Raw genomic sequence first — 19,922 nt, 5'->3', positions numbered from 1 at the left:
AAAATATAAAGCCTGAGGCATTCCTAGGACTGATTCTTGAGGAGCTCCCATAATTTGTGTCTCTGAACAACACCAAAAATTTTAAGAAATGCCTCTGCACATACCCCAAGTTAAGCAATAACCTGCTTTTTAGTGGTTGTAAAATGCCTGTGCATAGTTATACTATACATTGTATAGTATAGCGCCAATATCAGTTTATTTCACCTTAACAATGCATTGAGGGAAAATAAAGAGCAAGTAAAGACGTCAGCGAAACAAACCCAGGAAACAGTGCAGTCAGCCTGTAAGCCAATGGCTTCAACCTCATTGTTCTCATTGTTACTGTTTTAAAACTTCATTCATTTGAGATACATTTGAAGTGCAATGACCTGTAATTAGACTTGTGATGTTAGTAAACTATCTGCACACAATATTTTCTATTGTCTGTGAAATTGCTGATGGGAGTGCCAGTTCTATTTTTATGCTGTCACATCAGGATATTTCACACTTAAAAGCATTGCTTCTGAAAATAATAAATACTTTTCTAATAGTCACAAAACAGACAAAATGCAAAATGTTCAAACAGGCAATAAAAGTAAAACCTTCTAAAGCAAGCAAAGTATTTTCTTCACTTTTATTCATTTATTTATGTAAAAACAACCAGGGGCCACAAGGGGTGAATACACAATCTGAAATAAAAAAGTAAAAAAAAATGTTCCTAGTTTCTTTTTTTTTCTTTTTTTTTAAAGAACAACAGCAAGTATTTGTTTTTCCACGTGAAATGAAAGCACATAGAAATATACTGATTTTGCCTCGTTATTATAAGTGGCTGCTGCTGAGAAGGTGTGGCTATAAGTGATGTCTGGTGTGTAACCTGCTGGGAGATCATCACTCTTGCTACTGCTCACCGTGCTCCTTTTTGAAAAATCCTATTTCTCTGACCAGTCTTGTATATTGTATTGGGGGGGCTACCTTTAACGGCAATAGTTCCTTTCTTCCATATCTTGCAATTTTTCATGATATTTGTTTCTAATCATGCAGTTTTTGAACGGGATAAAATAACAAGCAAGGAAAGGTTGACAAACTTTAAACAAAACAGATTTTGTAAAATTATCACAACATGATTACTTAATCAACAAAATGAATCATGAAACTTCTACTTATTGTAGTGAATTTATTTAGATTTATAAAAGTGATATTTTTGTTGCGAAAAAAGCCAGTAATACAAATTTTCTTTCAATCAGGTTCTGCTACATTGTGTGAGTGATTTCTTTTTCACTGAATTACATTCATTTCGTTAACTGCACACAAATTAAATAACAAATAAAATGAAAAAAGATGAAGCTTACAATGGAGTTTTAGGGCCACGTTAAAGAAAAAGTGAGAGAAAACAGGTTTATTTATTTTGCATTTTGACAAAAAGAAATACTACTCAGATTTAAGCTTATATGGACACTGCGTTGAATATCAAGCATTATTGTTTTTCCCCCTTTATGTCAGACACGAATGCTCAAAAATATACTTTATTCCTCTCGTTTTTTTTCTTTTCTAAATGCTGCCTTAATTCTCCATCATGAAAAATGTAAAACTTCTTTATGATACATGATGTTAAAGAGCATGATATGTAGCAACTTTTATGTGGTGTTGGTGTTATAGTGCCATTATCTGTTCTTCATGATGAGCTTGATATGATTTTCTTCAGCTTCATAACCTCATCAGTGGTTAGGTGCAACGCAGATCCAGAGCTGAAATTCTCCACGAGCACAGTCGAGGGCTCCTTCTCTGCTCTCTGCCCTGCCTGGACTGCGTCTGCTCCATAGAATTTGGTGGTAAAGTCTTGTGGAGCTCTGAGTGGATTATTATTGTCTGGGTTAGAGGGAGCCAGGCTCTTGTTTCCACAGACGTCCCAGAAATCTGTGGATTTTAAGTTGTATGACTTATCCACATCCTGTTGACCAAATGGCCAGGTGTCCCAGCTGGCTGCATTTTTCGGAATGCCACCTGAACACAAAGGCTTGTAGGCTGTCAAATGGTTTTGGCTGGAACTGTACTGAGGACTAGCTGTCAGTGTATTTGGCATGCGGCTTAGTTCATTCCTCACCCTTAGGTCATCAGCTGTGCTTTGGTGTTGGGGATTCATGTGAAATGTTGGGTCATCGGGAAGAATTTCCAGATCACACCAGGTACTTCGCCCTGAGGACTCCTCATGTTCAGCAAGAGGAGGCTCCCTAGCTTCATGCATCATGGCAGAGGACCCGCACAACGTGAGCCACTTACGGAACACAGACAGTGGTACCTCAATTTCCATCCTGCCTTCCTTTGGTTGAAGGAGACTTTGAGGTATATGACTACTCCCTCTTACCTCTGGACTCGCCTCTCTGTCTTCCACTGATCTCATTGTGAAGTCGGGTTTTGGAGAACTGGGTTTTTGTGTAATTTCAGAGGCCTCTTTGTCCACCTCCAGTGTCGGACTAGAACCAAATATAGGACTTTGTGAAGGTGTCAAGGCTTCGACATTGACACTATGTGCCTCCCTTGTTTTTGCATAATATGAAAAGGGTTTGTCTTGTTCACTGGATTCCCCATCTTGTGTCTCACATCCTTTATTTCTCATTAACCCTCCATGATGGGCGGTGTAGAGTGGGGAGGGTTTGTTCAAAAACTTTGGATTCTTGCTGGATGGTGGGGAAAATGATGAGATGGGGTTACTGTTAGACTCCCGGGTGGATGCTTTCACGCTCAGATTGAGAGGTTCAGTAAAGGATTTGTACCGCTCTGCCAGGTTGCGCAGTTGCTCCAGTGAGTCCTTAGCAGTGTCATTTGAGCGTGGATGAGATGGCTGGAAAGGCAGTTGGGGTTTGGATACATGGGGACCATGTGGTATTAAAACTGTTGGCAGGACATAGGGATGAGGTGGCAGAAGTGGGTGGCTTGGGTGATAGTAGTGAGGGTAGTGTGGAGGCAGAGGGTAGAAACTCCCATGTGGGTTTGACCGGAAGTCATGAGATCTCTGTTGGAGACATAAGCGGCTCATCAGCTTAAAGAATAGTAATATGTAATACACTATTTTGTTTTCTTGATAAAATTTGGATGATAAGATTGTTTATCTCTCATCTAAATTATATTAATTATTTTTTTTTTTTTTTAAAAAGCACGTTCTTGAAAATGTCAGACTTTTGCTTTGATTTGTTATTAAACTTACTAGTAAAGGAATAAAGGTCAGCTAACTTAGACAATATAACTAAGAAAGCACCAAATTATTCACTAAAATGAGTTCCTCAGAGCAATGTTGTGGGAAAACAACAGAAACAACATTCCTGTGTCTTTGCCATCTTGTTTGAGTTTGAATAACACCGACCTGATCCAGCTGCAGTGATAACAGCCTGCGTTTGGATGGTCTTTGGCCACCATAATCATCTCTGCCTTCGGGGTAGGGCTTTGGCTGATGCTGTGGTATGGCACTCTCTAATATACCCTTCAATTGGCATTCGAATGGCAGAAGCAGCCTACAAGAATAGCAAATGAAACACAAAATGTTTAAGAAAACATACCACCCACCAACAGCCTGATAAATGCATATGCATAATTGTACTCACTTCTCATAGTGTCTGCGGGTGCACGTGGCTGCACTTGTACTACGGGGGTTTCCTCCTAGCGTGTTGTAAACTTGTTTCCACAGCTGGTGAGAAGTCACCTGGAATAATGCAACATTGTTTACTGAATTTTTGTTTGTATCAAGGCAATTGGATAGCGTGTTTACCTTAACTATAAATTTTTTTTCATGGAAGTTTTTACAAGATACGTAAAATAGTATTTATTGGCTTTTCAGATTTGGGAAGAATTCTATGTATAATTAAGTATTTTGTGATAACAAATTTAGAATAACTTTTAAATGATATATATAAAAAACAATATTATGTTGATATTACCTGATTGTAGCCACCCAAGTCATTGACAGTCTTGAACATCACAAATAAATCAACTGGGGAAAAAATTGAAAATATATATAATCAATGGCACTTCATTATCGAGATCAGTTTTTGAATTTCATTGTAAATACATTTTTTTTAAAATATTTCTCCTATTTTTCTATTCCCAGCTGTACTCACATTAACAAGAATATTTGGTTTACAATGACATAAACCTATGAGGTATTGACTTTATCTGTTAAATTGGAATTAGGAAATATTTACATCAGAAAATGTGCCCAAATGACACAAATCAATGATATTTTCAGTGGGCTGCAAATCTTCTTTCATATAAGAAGTAAATTATTGTTTTTGCAGAACTTACTTGTGACCATGCAAATTCAAAAAAATGTGTACATGTTTCCTTAATTTATTTACTTATTGATAAGGCCGACATTGCAACATGTGCAATTTAGACCACTACAACTTAATATTTGCAACAGTAATATCATAATTGTCCTTTGCTAATGTTCTAAGATATATCTTTTTCAGCACAAAATCAGAGCTTTCAGTGTTTACTCACACCCAGACACTATGTATAAAAGTGTTTTAAGTAAAAAACTATGTATAAGTACTTTGTTTGAAGCCCAGGTTGGGGATCCTCTCTATCGGTGTATCTCTCTTCTTCATAAAAAGATACAGATTTTTGAGGAACTGTCCTTCTGTCATTTCTCCCAACGGGTCATTGTTTCTCTCCTCTTGGAATTCTTTGTGTGCCATTTTCACCTGTGCATGTCAAAACAAAGTCAACAAAGAACATTTTTTTTAGCTGAATAGGATTCAGTATTCCAGCATTCTAAAATACCAGTTCAGCTTTCTCTATCAGCACTTAAAGTTAAATAACACCTCTGCACATGGACTTAGTTACAAGGTGATATCATGTTCACTAACAATCATCAAATACATCCAGGTTTCTGACCATATATTAAAGTTTGATAGCATCTGTTTTTTTTTTGACATACCATTGATACGAGACCCAAAAGTAGCATTAATGCACTCCTTCATTCCCGGATTCCAATAATGATACTCAGCGTAGAGCAACAACACACAGAATATCTATTCTATTCATTATCTACTTCAGTATAATGCTTCTAATAAAGCAAAGACCTGACAGATTTTTCTTCACATCCCAATTTCTGAAGAAGCGTAAGAGGACGGCTTTGCATATCACCAATAAAATGAGCAGTGCACTCACTACCATGGTGCAATACAAGTTTTGAGCAACTCAGTTCTGGATTTTAACAAAAATATTTCTCACCTGTGTTCCCACTGAGAGAATATAGATGATTAAAATGTTCTCATAGCCCTAATGATCATAGAACAAGCTATTCCAATGTACAGATCCCTCCAATGAGTTCAAATAAGACTTAAATCACTGTCACTGCTTATTAAGGTCTTGTCACGTCAGTTACACTTGTCCCTTGTGGCTGTGTGACAATGTGGGAAACAAACAGAGGGGGTGTTTCTTTCAACGACTTCCTGCTGAGATTTCTATCGTCAGACCAGTTCAACTTGCTCTTGAACGTGCCCAAAATGGTGTGCAGGAATATACCTTCCACAGTGGCAGAATGATGAGCAAACCAGTAATATTCTTGTAACCCTTGCTTTTGTGACAAATTAGTCCTTAAAGCACATCGTCTATTGCTCCTTGTGCAACAAGTTCATTGGTAAATTCAATTTGCAATGAAAACAGTGCAGCGGAGGGCAGTTGGTATTCCTTTTGCAAAGCTTAATTTTAACAGAAAATTCTATTTATCTTGAAAACAATATATATATATCATGTTAACATTCTGACCAAAAAACACACTTTTCTAATTGCATCCAGATGATAGGACACATTGTAAAAAGGTGGTGGCACTGGTACAGTAGTGTTGATTGATGTTCAATATACAGTTTTTAATTTGCCCAATTACTAACTGCTCAACAGTTGCCTTTTGTTAAGATGGATAAACATATTATCAATTATACCAATCAAATATATTCTAAAATTAGATATGGCTCAGACACATTAAGAAATTGAGTAATATGTTTTTTACCTGTATTTATCCAAAGCAACTTACACTCATATCAGAGGTAGGCAGGTAGCATAAGGGGATCATGCTTAAAGACCCCTACTGGAGGTAGTACCTTTCATGTAGGGGGCAAGTTAGGATTTGAACTCTGGTCACCCAAATGAAGGGCAGCAATCTTACCACTGCACTATCTAGTCACACGCTATCCAGTATTAAACCTATCAGTGTAGAAACAGGATTGGGGGGGAGTAGGTTGTCGGAGTTAGTTTAAGTTTTATTTGTTACCACAGTAGAAACAGTCTGGCCCCAACCAATTGCATCTCAGTTCAAGCAATCGGTATTTCCAGCATGCGTGAAATTGTGTGAAATTCAAATTATGACTAACTATTTTCTAATCTATTTTCACTTGATCACTGAGCCATTACCAAATAATAATCTGAGTTGAAAAAAAATGAAGCTGCAAAAAACTGAAGCATCATTTTGTATATATATCATTTTCATATATTTGTTAATTTTAACTTATTAAACTCAGTGACACTGACTGTCAATCTCAGTCATATTCTCAAATGTGAATATGAAGCATCGCATTTCGCTTTAAGATTAGTAGGATTACTTAAAAAAAACGTAATTATACTTACTGTTGAGTGATGTTCATGCTTTGCCTTACCAGAATTCATTCTTGGATGCTGACTCATGTTTTTTGCTTTTATCAGATTATCATATCTGTCTGCGGTAAAACAGAGTAATTTGTCTTTTCGGTTGAAAGGTCATGTCATTGGAATCCTGAATTGGGTGTGGCTCTGTCTTGGCAAAACACTGCTGATACACTGTAGCACACTGCAAGGGTATACTGAAACTTTGCATGAAATTTGGAAAAAGAAAAAGATGTGAAAATTAAGCTAATTCTCCTAATCTTTTATTTGGAATTCGATGTTATGCAATCATCCAGCAGGGGTAATTCTGTCTTGTGATGGATGGCCCTGTATGGGGTGCTATCATTCACATATGTGTTTCTGGTTGATCCAAGTGGGTGTGATGTGAAAAAAAAAAAAAGCTCAGCATTCATTTGTGTCTGATTCAGAATATAGCTATCCATCTGAATCAACACAAATATGCAGCAACTAATCCTGGTCTGTGAAGAAATAAAGAAATGGAAGATAAACTTCCTGATCTAATGTTTCAAAATATAAATTAAACTAATTTATTAGAAAGAAAGCACAGAGAAATCATTCAGTTGTGGTAAACAAATTTATCTGAACAACACAAGCTGTTTTTATCACATTCGAAGCCTATTTAAGGAAGTCTTCCGGGTGAAAACAAGCTGTTAGCATTACGTAATGAATTATATTTCCTCCATGGCATGAATTCCACATTGCTTTATGTAAATTCAGTAGAACTTGGTTACTTTCGTGCCCATGATACACTTAGCTTCAGAAAGGGAATTTTGAATTCACATGCTTCTTTGCGCAATCCCAAAACAGTTGTTGAATATTCTACTTATTCTGCAGGTGCTGTTGCAGAGATGCCACACCGCACCAGTGAAACAGCTTATGGGTATTTACATACATAAAAATGAACAGTACAGTTAAAAAGTCCATTCCACTCTGATGTATATATTGAAAGGGTGGCTACAAGGCTACTTTACAAAAATGCAGTATTTTTATTGTAAACATGTCCCATTTTTCAGTGACAGGTAACAAGTAGGTTAAGCTACATGAAGATGTTGCCATGTCACAAAAAGCACAAGTGTGACAAATGGTGGCCTCATTAGAACTGGGACACCCAAATACTGTGTATTCTTTACTAATGATATCGCAACAAAATATTGGCAAAGATACATAGCACTTGGAAAAAAAGAACACCTACAAACAACTGAATAGGCTACTTCTTTAACAGGTCAGTGACATAATTAGTTCTAAAAGGAGTGTTAAAGAGTCTGTCAAAAGTTCTCCAGAAGAAGGCAGGGAGGGATTCACCCGCAACTAAATTGTTCATCAGTTGAAGGCAAACCTATCTCATTGTGCAATTAAAGAAAATTGGTGATTTCATGATCTACAGTAAATAACATATTAGGAAGATTGAGATAAGGAGAACTATCTTCAAGTAAGAGGCGATATAGAAAAGGCAATGTGCTGGCATCCAAACAACATCGTTTTCAGGGAAGGGCTTCGTTATTTTAGCAAAGCTATGCTGAACCACATTCCTCAGCAAGGCTCTGTGGTGAGAGAGCCCTGCTGCAAAACTGCGCTGTCGCCTGGTGAAATATGTGATATTAAAAATGTCATGAAAAAGCACATAAAATATTCTATCTATATTAAGAAAGGTTGGGAAACACTTTCCTCTTAGTACTTAGTACAAACTGGTATTTTCAGATTCAGAAACAAAGCAGAAGTAAACCCGCAGGTGTCTGAACTTTTAACAAAAATCCTGTTGGCATCAGTTTCAAAACAAGCATATGTTTAAAAATATATAATAACTTTTGAAAAAGACTAAAGGTCAGATTTAACATTTTTTTCTATTTTCAATTATATGTAGGGTTTAAATCAATTGAAAATCATCGCATTTTCAGTTTGTAAAATTTTCAAAAATATCCAAATTTTAGCATTATTTACCGCTGACACTCAAATATAAAAGGATTCACATGGCAAAGCTAAGTCCGAGGCGAGCACTCTGACTTTGGAGAATCAGGAGGAATCCTGACAGGTGAGCTCATTTTTCCCCCCATCTCTAACAACTCACACCTCTAAAATTCATAGCAATTCATAGCAGATCAATGTTGGAGATTTTTATTTGAAGTGTCACTTCAAAAATAAAATGTTTTGAATTCAAAGAAATAAAATGAAAAGACAGGATGTCCGTTTAAGCCCCTTTCCTTCTCATAAAGGAAATGTTTACCAAAATAAAGACCACCGAGGCAGTCATTGACATTGCAGGTTTGGGTCCCTTCAGATATTCACCATCCTCTTTTTTTCCAAAAGATTTCCAAAAAGAATTTCAAATTTCAATTCATAACCCGAGAACAGCTTCTTTTTTTTGCTCTATTCCATCTTAAATTAGCTTTGGCCCAGAGAATATGGCAGTGTCTCAGGATCACGTTCACATAATCTGCATTTGGACTGAACTGCACAGACGATCATTTCTGGAAGTGTTTCTGAGCCAATGCAGTGATTTCCAGGACACAATTGTAATAAGTGGCTTTGTTCTTAGACATTATGTATTCATATTCTGTATTTTTCTAATATTCCCATGTTTCTATTTTGTTCTTTTCCACTCTGCTCATACCTCACAATGGGCCTCATGCAAGAACTTTTTCGTATTCTTACTCTAAATTTCTCTCACTTTTTTCGTATGAAGGTTTCGTCCGAACACGCCACGTCAGATTCAACAAACGCTCTTAGCTTTGGAAAAGTGTGTAAACCACCTGCGTAAATGATGAATGCAATGCCAACCGTGCGTATTTAAGTGCACGTGCGCGAGGATAGTAGATTTGCATACTCCACGCCCAAAATAATACCATATTAGGCTACGCTTCCTTTCTCCTGTGCCAGGAAGTGTTGAGTCATGAGAATGGCATCAAGGCGCAAAAAGAAAAAACGTACTGGCTCTGAGATTGAAGTTCTGCTTTCAGAGATCCAAAAAGGAAAATCTGTCATTTTTAGCAATTATTACAGGACCTGCTAAAGCGAAGAAATGGGAAGCAATTACGAGTGCTGTTAATTCCGTGTCACCTGTAGTCCGTAATATCACCGAAATAAAAAAGAAATGGTTTGATGTGAAAATGGCTTACCCTCATCATGATGGCACTTTGACGGGATGGTCCATGAGGGGGGGGGGGGCTTCTGGCATGGTGTCTGCCTGGGCTGGTTCAGGTAGTGGGAGACCCTCGTTCATGGCAATATTAATATGTACAAAACGCAGCCTTCTCTGGGCTATAGAGCAGTTTCTCCCCCGCTGTATCGAGACACATCCACCTGGCCTTCAGCACACTAGCGTGCACCACAACGGCACGGGTGCTTTGATGCGTATATGTGTGCAGTCTATTGCTCTGATTATGTTTTGCAGTCCAAATGGCTCTCAACTTCATCCACCAGCACTTTTACTCCTCAGGGACCTACGCCAGGATCCTGTTCATGGACCTCAGCTCTGCCTTCAACACCATCGTTCCAGCTCTTATGCAGGACAAGTTCTCCCAGCTGAGTGTGCCTGCTCCACCTGCAGGTGGATTACTGAAGCAGCATGTGAAGATGGTTAAGCATGTCTCTGACTCCTGGACCATCAGCACTGGATCCCCCCAAGGCTATGTTCTTTCCCCTCTGCTCTTCTCCCAGTACACTAACTCATGCACCTCCAGCCATCAGCCTGTTAAGCTCCTGCAGATGACACCACCCTCATTGGACTCATCTCTGATGGGCATGAGTCTGCCAACAGGTGGGAGATTGACAAAGGATAATGATGGTGAACTTCTACACCTCGATCAACAAGTCCGTTCTCATCACCTCCATCATCATATGGAATGCTGCTGCCACTGCAAAGGACCTGAGCAGGATCTATAATCCACTGTGCTGAGAGGGTGATCAGCTGCGATCTACCTTCCCTCCGTGACCTGCACATCTACGGGACCCTAAAGCGTGCAACAAAGATTGTAAATATTCCACATTGTCATTACTTTCCACAGAGTAAATACTCCTTGTCATGGTTATCATTACTCATGTTATGTAAAAATTCCACATCCCTGCTGTAAATCTGTCATAATTTATTTCTACTTTACTTATTCTTAACTTTATTTTAGTTTTAATCTCATTCCTCTGTTTATTTTCGAGTGTCTTGTTCATTTTTCTTTACTACTCTTTGCACCAATCACCAAAACAAATTCCTTGTATGTGAATGTGATTCTGATTCAAAGCTTCTCTGTCATTTTCTGTGCTCATGAGGAAAATGTCTTTCTGATCCTTAAAGATAAACAATGCCTCATACTACCACGTACACCAGATAACGAAGCGAATAGAAATGGACATAGTGGGGCTTTTGAAACAAGACATGCAGTTACTTTTGTTGAAAGACAGCATTATATTCAAATTGTGTTAGGTAGTTGGTGTAATTAAAATATAATGGTCTTCCTTCATATTATTGAATATCATATTCATATTAAGATTCTTGTTATTCTTCCATACAGATGAAAATTTGACAAATTTATTTCCTAACTGGGCTGCACGCTGGTGTGGTGTTACAGCACCGTCCCCAAGAGGATTCCTAGTTTAAATTCTCTCGTGGGTTCTCTCCGGGTACTCCAGCTTTCTCCAACCACCCAAAAACATGCATGTCAGATTAATTGGTGACTCTAAAAATTGACCCTTGGAATGAGTGTGAGTGTGGATGGTTGTTTTTCTCGTTTGTCTCTTTGTGGCCCTCTGATGGACTAGCGACCTGTTCAGGGTGTACCCTGCCTCTTACCCTGAGTTGGATTAAGCGGGTATAGAAAATGGATGAATGGATGGATGTTTCCCAAATTGATCTCCTTTTGTCTTGCATGGTACCCTGTGTTTCAGATTCAAGCATCCAGAAGTGTAGAAAATTGAAAATCCATTGTGCTATACAATTTAACACCCTTCCTAAACTGCCAAAAATGTTCATCCGATCACATGTAAAACATAATCTATTATTATATTCTATCAATTGGGTTCCCGGATAACCAGACTTAGTCATACCAAACTAAAATATCATAATGATAGATTACCGTCATGTGGGGGAGGGATGGGGAGGTTATGGCTTTTCTATTTCCCTGTGTTTCCTTCCTTCATTCCTTGTCTATGGCCGTCATGTTTGTGCATGTGTGTCTGTGGGCGGGGTGTCCTCACCTCCTCCCAACCTTCTGATTTCATCCCGTACACCTGACTCTCACCATTCTGTCAACACTGCAGTAGTAATGCCCTTGGTCCTTATCCACTCTAACAACTCTACGAGCCAGCCAGTGTCTTACTTAAAATGTTCTTTTCTTTTCTTTTTTTTTTTAAATTCTTGCTTAACTTGTACTCCAGGCACGACTGAAAGTGTGTACCAGTTTGCCTGGCTCTGCATCATTCCACTTAGGCTCTCTCTCCATCACATCTAGCCTTTCACGCTTCCTCCTGGCCTGCTTCCCTCATCTACTTGCTCTGCCTTTGCCTCCCACCTACAGCACAGCTTTTGTGAGAAATCATTGGGAAATTTGCCGCTAAAGCAGAAAGAAAAAGGATCAATTTTCTAAACCTCCTAAATCGTTGCCTTAAGGACAAAGAAATATCTTGAAAATGTCTATAAGACACGTAGAAAAATGTCCCATACTGCAGACTGCAGTGTAAAAATTGGCACTGTCGTGTATAGGTGACCCGCTTAGGGTGCACCCTGCTTCTCCCCCAATGACTCCTGGGATAGGCTTGAGCCCCTCTTTGACCCTGAGTTGGAGTAAGTGGATATAGAAAATGGATAGATGGATACTGTAAAAATGGCAGTAACTAACAACCCAAAAATGTGTGTTAAGAAAATAATATTTGAATAATTAAAAGTATCTCAGTCTTAAGTTTGTGTCTGTCCATCTGCTATTAATATTATTAGAAATGAAATCAGAATTAAATATATTATTAGTGGTGAACCCTTATAAAAGACATAATTTTGTTAGTTAGCTTAGAAAGCTATCCCGCTAGTTTTCCTTTTGAAACATAGCTTTTTGATTCCTCTTTCTAATCTTTTAAAACCACAGTGGATGGTACTCTCACCATTTCACTTCACTCAACACTGAGTTCTGTCATTTCCAGAAACGCCCAGATGAAGTACAGGACCATAGGCTTGTGTGGGTAATCTCATCTTGAAAGTGAGGAAATTTTAGGAAGACCACAACTAAGCCAAACACTGTTTCAGTGTCAGGAGAAGAGGTTGAGGTAGTGGAGACCTGCAGATACAATCTGTTGTCCAGCTGAACACCTGATTTGAATGGAAATTCAACACTCTTAAGGGACTGACTTCAGTACTTGAGTTGGCTTTATTGTAAAACTGTAATATTTTACTATAATATTTTTACTATAATGCATTCTGTCTTAATATAAGGTTAAATCTGATAAATGGTGATCACTGAGCCTGACAACTCTGGGAACTCTTGGTCCTAATGAGGGTTAGGCTGATTTTAACCTTTGCTGGTTTTTGTAATGGCATTTGAAGAAACTTTACTCAACTTTGCAGATTAACTGACCTTTCTTTATCAAACTAGTTATTGTTTGACTGTCTCTACATAACTAACCAGAATTTTCTTTGAAATATTGCAGCAGGCTATAAGGCTGTTTATTGTATATGTATGACACAACACAACTTAAATGCACACAGGCAATACACACTATCATTTGGATGTCGCACTTTTTCCTTTTTATTGATCTATTTATTAATTCCTTAATTTTTTGTTTGTGAGACTTTATTTCTCACTACATGATTTAATTTGTGTTGTTTCTTAGCTTTTATTTCTCCAGTGTTACTCTGCATTGTGTAGCTCCTATATCATATGCATGTGCTGAGCAAATATATTCAAATAAATGCTTAAAATAAGCTTGCTGATGTAGCCCTGGTTAAAAACCATGCATTTAATGTCCTTTAATATTTACAAAATATTTACAAGGTTGGTTTTGTTCAAATTGGCTTTGTTCTTAGACATTATGAATTAAATAGGGCTCAGTACTTTTCCATTTGACCTAAAGTGAGCCAGGAGTAGAAAGACAAAACAATTAGGAAAGCCTGGGAAAGCAAGGGCAGATTCACACACACACATTGTTTTGGGCTGATCCAGAGAATATGACGAAGCATGTTGAACCTACTCATGTCCAATCATACTCGGTCGAATGTGAGTCCAACCTATGACACTATAAATAAACATGATAACCGGAAATCATGGCCAGTCTGACAGACTTCCTGCGGGAGCTCTGTTCCACTGAGCCCAGCGCTGATATGCTTGGATGTGTGACTACCAATAAACACTTCATTTTCACTTGAATTACTTCGGTCCGTTCTTGAGCCTCCTACTAAAAGAACCGAATCTACCAGTTGTATGTACACAGAAAATGTAACGTGAGAAATGGAAATATGGACAAAGCAGAAAGCCGAAGCTTTTCTGGAAGGGACTTGTGTAATTGCATAAGTTTATTCTTGTTTGACCAATTATCTCATTAGTTTAAATACTGTATTGAATTTCGATCTATGAAAGTAGTTTAGGTTAACGAGGGACAACTGAACTCAACAGGGAAAAAGAAACAGGACAAAGAATGGGATGATGGGAAGAAGAAGAAGGTAAAAGCTAATGGAGCCCGCTGCTAATGCGTGCAGAGGTTGAGGTGCGGGAAGGAACTGGACTTTTCCGTGCGTGTTCTGCACAAGTAAACCTGCACCTGGTGGGTAGGATACCTGCAGACGTGTTTTGTAGCGAAAAGCACGGAGGGAAAAACTGCGGCTGATCCGAGGAAAACTGCGGCTGACACAAGGAGGTGAGAGTAAAGCGTCAACATGGCGATGCTGGCTCCAGCGTGATTGAGGAGTAGTCCTGCAACTCGTGTGGCGGAGTTCTAAAAAGAGATTAGACTCGCGAAGCATCCTTGACGGAGAGGACGTCGGCTGAGCGAGCAGGTCTGAGTTGGTTTATTGTTTAACACGGGGAGAAGAGGATTGTTGCCGCGACATCGCACCCTAGCTTCATCAGGCCTGCAACAAAAAGCTTTAACCGGTACCGGACTGTGTGTGTGTGTGTGTGTGTGTGTGTGTGTGTGTGTGTGTGTGTGTGTGTGTGTGTGTGTGAGAGAGAGAGAGAGAGAGAATGGGCCCATGTGTGATATTGTGTATTTAGAACGGTAAATTTCAGTGTATGGAGTTTTGTTAGTGACCGAAGTTGAATTCTGGTTATATTGAAACCATAGTTAAAAGCAGTCGCGTAAGAAGCTGGCCGCGGGCCCCGGTGCGACATGTGGAATACGGGCCCTCTAGTGGTCATAGTGACATTTAAGGGAGGACTTAACATAAGGGTGCCTAATCCTCAAGGATCAAAGATAGCCTACAGAAGTAGTTTATATTGTTGTACATAAAAACATACTCCACAATATTGAGTCAATAATATGGGAAAACTATACAAATCATTGTTATTAATAGGCCTATACGGTAATCAAATATATACATTGACATTAGCGCATGCCATGGATAGGCTCAAAGCGCTGAAACCTCGCCTTCTGCTGAACTGCGCAGAAACTGAACTTGGGCTTTACAACTGTGCAGAAACAAAGAAAAAAATATTCATACAACTGTGCAGAAACAAAGAAAAAATCATACGACCATCAATGTACATTAATCAGAATGCCATTTTACGAGCCTTGCGTTGTGCAAAATCATCAACGATGTCACCAATATTTAATGCTCTGGCTCTCCTGTTTTCAATGGATAGTATAGCTAACCCACTGAGTCTCTCCTGTCCCATGCTGCTCCTTAGGTATGTCTTTATAAGTTTTAGTTTAGAAAAAGATCGCTCAGCTGTTGCCACAGTCACAGGTAGTGTGAGAAACAGCATGAGCGCAGTGCACACTTCACCGAATGTGGATGTTACCGTATCATAATCCACCACAAGCATTTTGGCCAGTTGTAAAATGGATGTTTTTTGCGCAATCTCTGATTTGAAACACGACCTAAATGAGAGGAGTTGACTTGGAAACGTTGGTGCGATGTCCCTGGCATAATAATCAGATAAACGCTTCGCTTTTGCAAACAGGTCATCATCTCCTGCGAGCTGAAGGGTGGTAGGACGCAAAGCTTCAAACAAACGACACGTTTCCCGCATACTTTTGAATCTTTGTGAGAGTTGGGCGTTTATTATGTCCAGAGTGCCATTAAATATATGCATTCTGAAGTAACTCTCTGCGTCGGTAAAACGCTCATCTTCAGACAGTTCGTCAAAGTGACGCTTCACTCTCCTTGCCCTAACATTTTCAAATGCGCTCTGAACCCCCCATTTACTTGCGAGCGTCTGCTCTGTAGTCTTGGCCTGGTCAAATGCACCCCGGTACTCAGAGATGACTTGTATCGAGTTTTCTAGTAACTGAATTGCGGTCTGCAAATCTGTGTCTGTCTTTTGAAGTGTTTTTGACACAGCATTGACAGTCTCCAACACTTTTGTCTGCACGACGAGCAAAAAAATGAAATTAAATTTTTCCATCAATTTCGTAAGCCCAGCGGCTTCGTTACGCTCATCCCTTTTGTCGCTTGTCAGAGCTATTTTTGTCAGCACCCGCATTACATCCACATACCTGTACCGTATAGCACTGAGGGAATCGAATCTGGAGGACCAGCGAGTGGGGCATAATCGCTTCAGTCACATCTGGGTGATCTGAGCCATCTGCTGTTATTATGCCACTGAGCATGTTCCATCTTTTAATGCTGGTTCCAAAGAATGTGTAGATGTGTTCTATGGTGTCATAAAACCGGTCAATCTCTGGGATGTTTTTCACTGCATCATTCAAAACCAAATTCAAATTGTGCGCTGCACAGTGAACATATGTCGCAAGCGGCTCACTCTCCCGTATTCTGGCCTGCACCCCTGAGTAAATGCCACTCATATTTGCGGCTCCGTCGTAACCCTGCCCACGGCATTTTGATAAGTCAAGACCGTTGCGCGTGATGCTGTCCAGCACATTAACTGCCAACTCACTTGCGGATGTATCGACGGTCTCCACAAATCCCAGAAACGACTCCATTATTTTTACATCGACAGCTTTGTCCATCGCATTTCGAACTATTGTTACATATCTGTATACTTGGCTGAGTTGGTCGTGCTTGGACATATCCTGTGTGCTATCCATTATGATGGAAAAAAACGGAGCTTCATTAATATCAGCTGTGATTGCGTGCTGAACTCTCAAGGACAGTATGTGAATGAGCTCGTTTTGGATTGCTGGACTTAGGTATTTAATGGAACCCTGTGGTCGGCTTATGAGCTCTTTCAGTAAAGGGTCGTAACCCGCGAGCAGCTCAATTATAGAAAGAAAATTCCCACTATTGGGCTGTCCCAGTACCTCCCGATGAGCCCTGAATGCAAGGTTACAAGACGCCAGAGTAAGTGTAACATTGACTATGCGCTCCAGCACTCCTCGCCAAAAAAGCGCGGCATTACGCACATCCCTCTCCAAATCTTTGTCAATGGTACCATGGAGCTTCCATTGCTCAAACACAACACAGGCTGCTACATGTGGCTGAGAGGACTTGTGACATTCAATTTTTTGCGACAAATGGCCCCAATCATTAACTCCATTCACCCATGCGTTATTATAATGCGATGAACGGCGATCTCCAAATAGCCAGCATGGTTGACAGTAAGCACAATCCAATTTTGGTGAATAGCAAAGCCACATCCGTGGCAATTTGACACCTGCCTTTGTTTGGGTATGATAAAACACATCAGAAAAAGAGCGATTGTGTCTATTTTTAGGAAAAGGGCCGCTAGGTTTACATGAACCCATTGTTAAAATGTAGTTTTTAACAGAAGCGTCCAAGACATGTTCTTGAAAGTGTCCCCTGTCTGTAGGATAACGTTCTTCCCCCGCTCCTGTCCTGTCCAGCTCCTGTTCTGCACTGTCACTGCCTGACGCCTGTTTACCACTAACAGTTTCGTCTGCAGACAGGTCACCTGCGCCACTGACTTCATCGCTAGTTTCTGGTTCTTTCTGTTGAGAGCTGCAACAAAGATTATACGAATCGAAATTTACAATGAGCATGCAGTTTACTATAGGACTAGGCTAACAAGCGCTAGTGTAACGGATGACAACTGCCAACTAGAGTTCGGCGTAGAACGTTAGTAAACCTCCCTCCCGAAGCCTCATACAGTAGTTCTATCGGTACACTGTAACATGCTAACGTTCAAATAGCTAACACTTAGCTTATCTACTAGCAGCGATCATATGTCAGATCTGTGTGATTATATGTATCTCGGTGGATTCTACGTTCTACAATGAATACCCTTTCTATGTTGTTGTAGGTAAAATCCAACATGTTTGATCCTGAGCTCACACCTGTTGCATGGTTCTTCACAGTCGCCGCTAGGTGTAGGTGTTGTTCTGTTCTTCTCACTGCTCTTGGTGGTAAACCCGAATTTGTCCAGTTTTGGCAGTTTTGCCACCCTGTCCTGTTCCTCCCTGCGCTCCTGTCGCTTCTGGGAGCCGCTTTTGTGTTTGAAGGGCATTGTTTCGCTCGCAACGATAACGGAGATGTATCCACCAAAGACCAGTTACCGAGATCAGCAGCATAGATACCCAGAATTCTTTGTAATCTCCATAGAAACAACACTTTTTCGCGCACTTTTGAGAAAGATAATGACAACAAACAATGGTGACCATTTCATTTTATTTCACCGGTTCACGATCTGAAATTTGGATAAACATGTAGGCCTATGCTTACATCTTCGTTCTCGTAGAGAACGGCCCGGCGGCAGCCGGCTTCTTGTGATCGTGCGGTTCTCGCGAACAGAGCTGTCCGAGCGGCTGACAGATCAAGTGCTGCACGGGGTCCGCGGGACGTGCGGAGAAGCTTAGATTTGCTTGCGACCGGCAAGGTGACCTTCGCTGGCCAGGGTACTGAAGTGCCACTGACTGAGAGCTCAGCGGATGACGGGTGAGCGTAGAATAAATCCTGCATCGTGAATTAGGGGCGTGCCGAATGTCGTTGCACTGAAATTCCACCGAATGACAGCTCAGTGGAGAATAAACGGGCCCTGCAATGGCCACGGGCCCCGGTGCGGCTGAACCGGCTGAACCTGCTATAGTTACGCGCCTGGTTAAAAGGAAAGGTTTTTCATGAGAAAACACAAAGTTCAATTGAGTAAAACATAAGGGACTGAACAGAAAAAAGTGCCTTATCGGCTTTATTTTATTTTGGGAAACATTTCATATGGTAATTAATGACCTGACTTTATATTTAAGTTTTTGATCTTTTTGGAGGCTGGTGTACACTCCTTGTTAACTAAAGATTTATTTTCTCCAAGTTCTTATTAAAAGAAAATATTCAGTTAGCTGGTTGTCTGGAGTTATTTATGTTACTTCAAATGTGTGTATGGTAATTAGATGAGTTAAGGCGGTAGCATGGTTGCCGCGTCTGTCACGTCGGTGGCGGACCGTGACGTCAAAATGACGTTTCAGGCCTGGCGCTTCCCTTGAAAAGACGGCGCAGCGCGTTGTCGTGCACCAGTCGATTTTTGTAACTTGGCGGCGCCGAGCACAACGAACCAGATGGACCGATGTGAGACCAGGCTCAGTGAGGAGGTGCGTTTGTACAGGCAGCTGTACGGAACTGCAGTGAAACAGCACAGGGAGCACGTAAACTCCCCAAACTGGTGCACAGAGATTGGCAGAACTTTGGGGAAAGAGGGAGAGTTCTGTAAGAATGTGTGGAAGAAACTACGGGACAGATACGTGAAGGCAAAGAAGAGGGCAGAGACTCTGTTGATGCCGGGGGCTTCAAACCTTCACCTCTTTTAACTGAATTAAAAAATTAAAATGATCCGAAAACTGCAGCAGTATCATTAATTACAGTATTCTTGCTCTTGACAGCGGCATTGTTTTCTTCTCCACTTTCGTGGTTGTAGAGTAGAGGTAACCTTCATGTAGCAGCGCCACCTCTGTGACGGAGAAAATTGCAACTACTGGCGCGCAACGACTTGCGCCACTATATAGGGTCCTATGGCGGGCACGAACTCGTGATGTCATCAACACCGCTCGCGCGAGCAGACGCGGCAACCATGCTAGAGCCTTAAGACTACTCAACATAGGTAAACCTGCGTGGTATCTACCAGAACTTAACGAACCCAACTAGCCACCCCACCAGTGAGTTTAAGTTCTCATCCCAGTTACTAGAGGAGAGAGCAGTGGGGTGCTACACTGAGTTAAATGAATACCTGCATATGTGTTTCATAGCGAAACAAATT

The 19,922-nt window shown here is 40.3% G+C and overlaps 1 protein-coding gene across 1 annotated transcript; it reads right to left on the bottom strand.

Annotated features, from left to right (window-relative positions):
- Nucleotides 1-1,139: 1,139 nt before the first annotated feature.
- Nucleotides 1,140-5,374, bottom strand: arid6 (AT-rich interaction domain 6). The gene is made up of 6 exons (XM_075455727.1): nt 5,206-5,374; nt 4,523-4,673; nt 3,909-3,961; nt 3,576-3,673; nt 3,338-3,485; nt 1,140-2,989 (listed from the first exon to the last, which is right to left on the bottom strand). The coding sequence occupies exons 2-6, from the start codon at nt 4,665-4,667 to the stop codon at nt 1,652-1,654; spliced, it is 1,782 nt and encodes a 593-aa protein (XP_075311842.1). The 5' UTR covers nt 4,668-4,673; nt 5,206-5,374; the 3' UTR covers nt 1,140-1,651.
- Between the last annotated feature and the right edge of the window lie 14,548 nt (nt 5,375-19,922).

The sequence above is a fragment of the Odontesthes bonariensis genome, chromosome 22 (assembly GCF_027942865.1).
Source record: "Odontesthes bonariensis isolate fOdoBon6 chromosome 22, fOdoBon6.hap1, whole genome shotgun sequence".
Classification (NCBI taxonomy): domain Eukaryota; kingdom Metazoa; phylum Chordata; class Actinopteri; order Atheriniformes; family Atherinopsidae; genus Odontesthes; species Odontesthes bonariensis.
The sequence above is the reverse complement of the archived record's forward strand: the minus strand, read 5'-3'. Positions and strand labels throughout refer to the sequence as shown.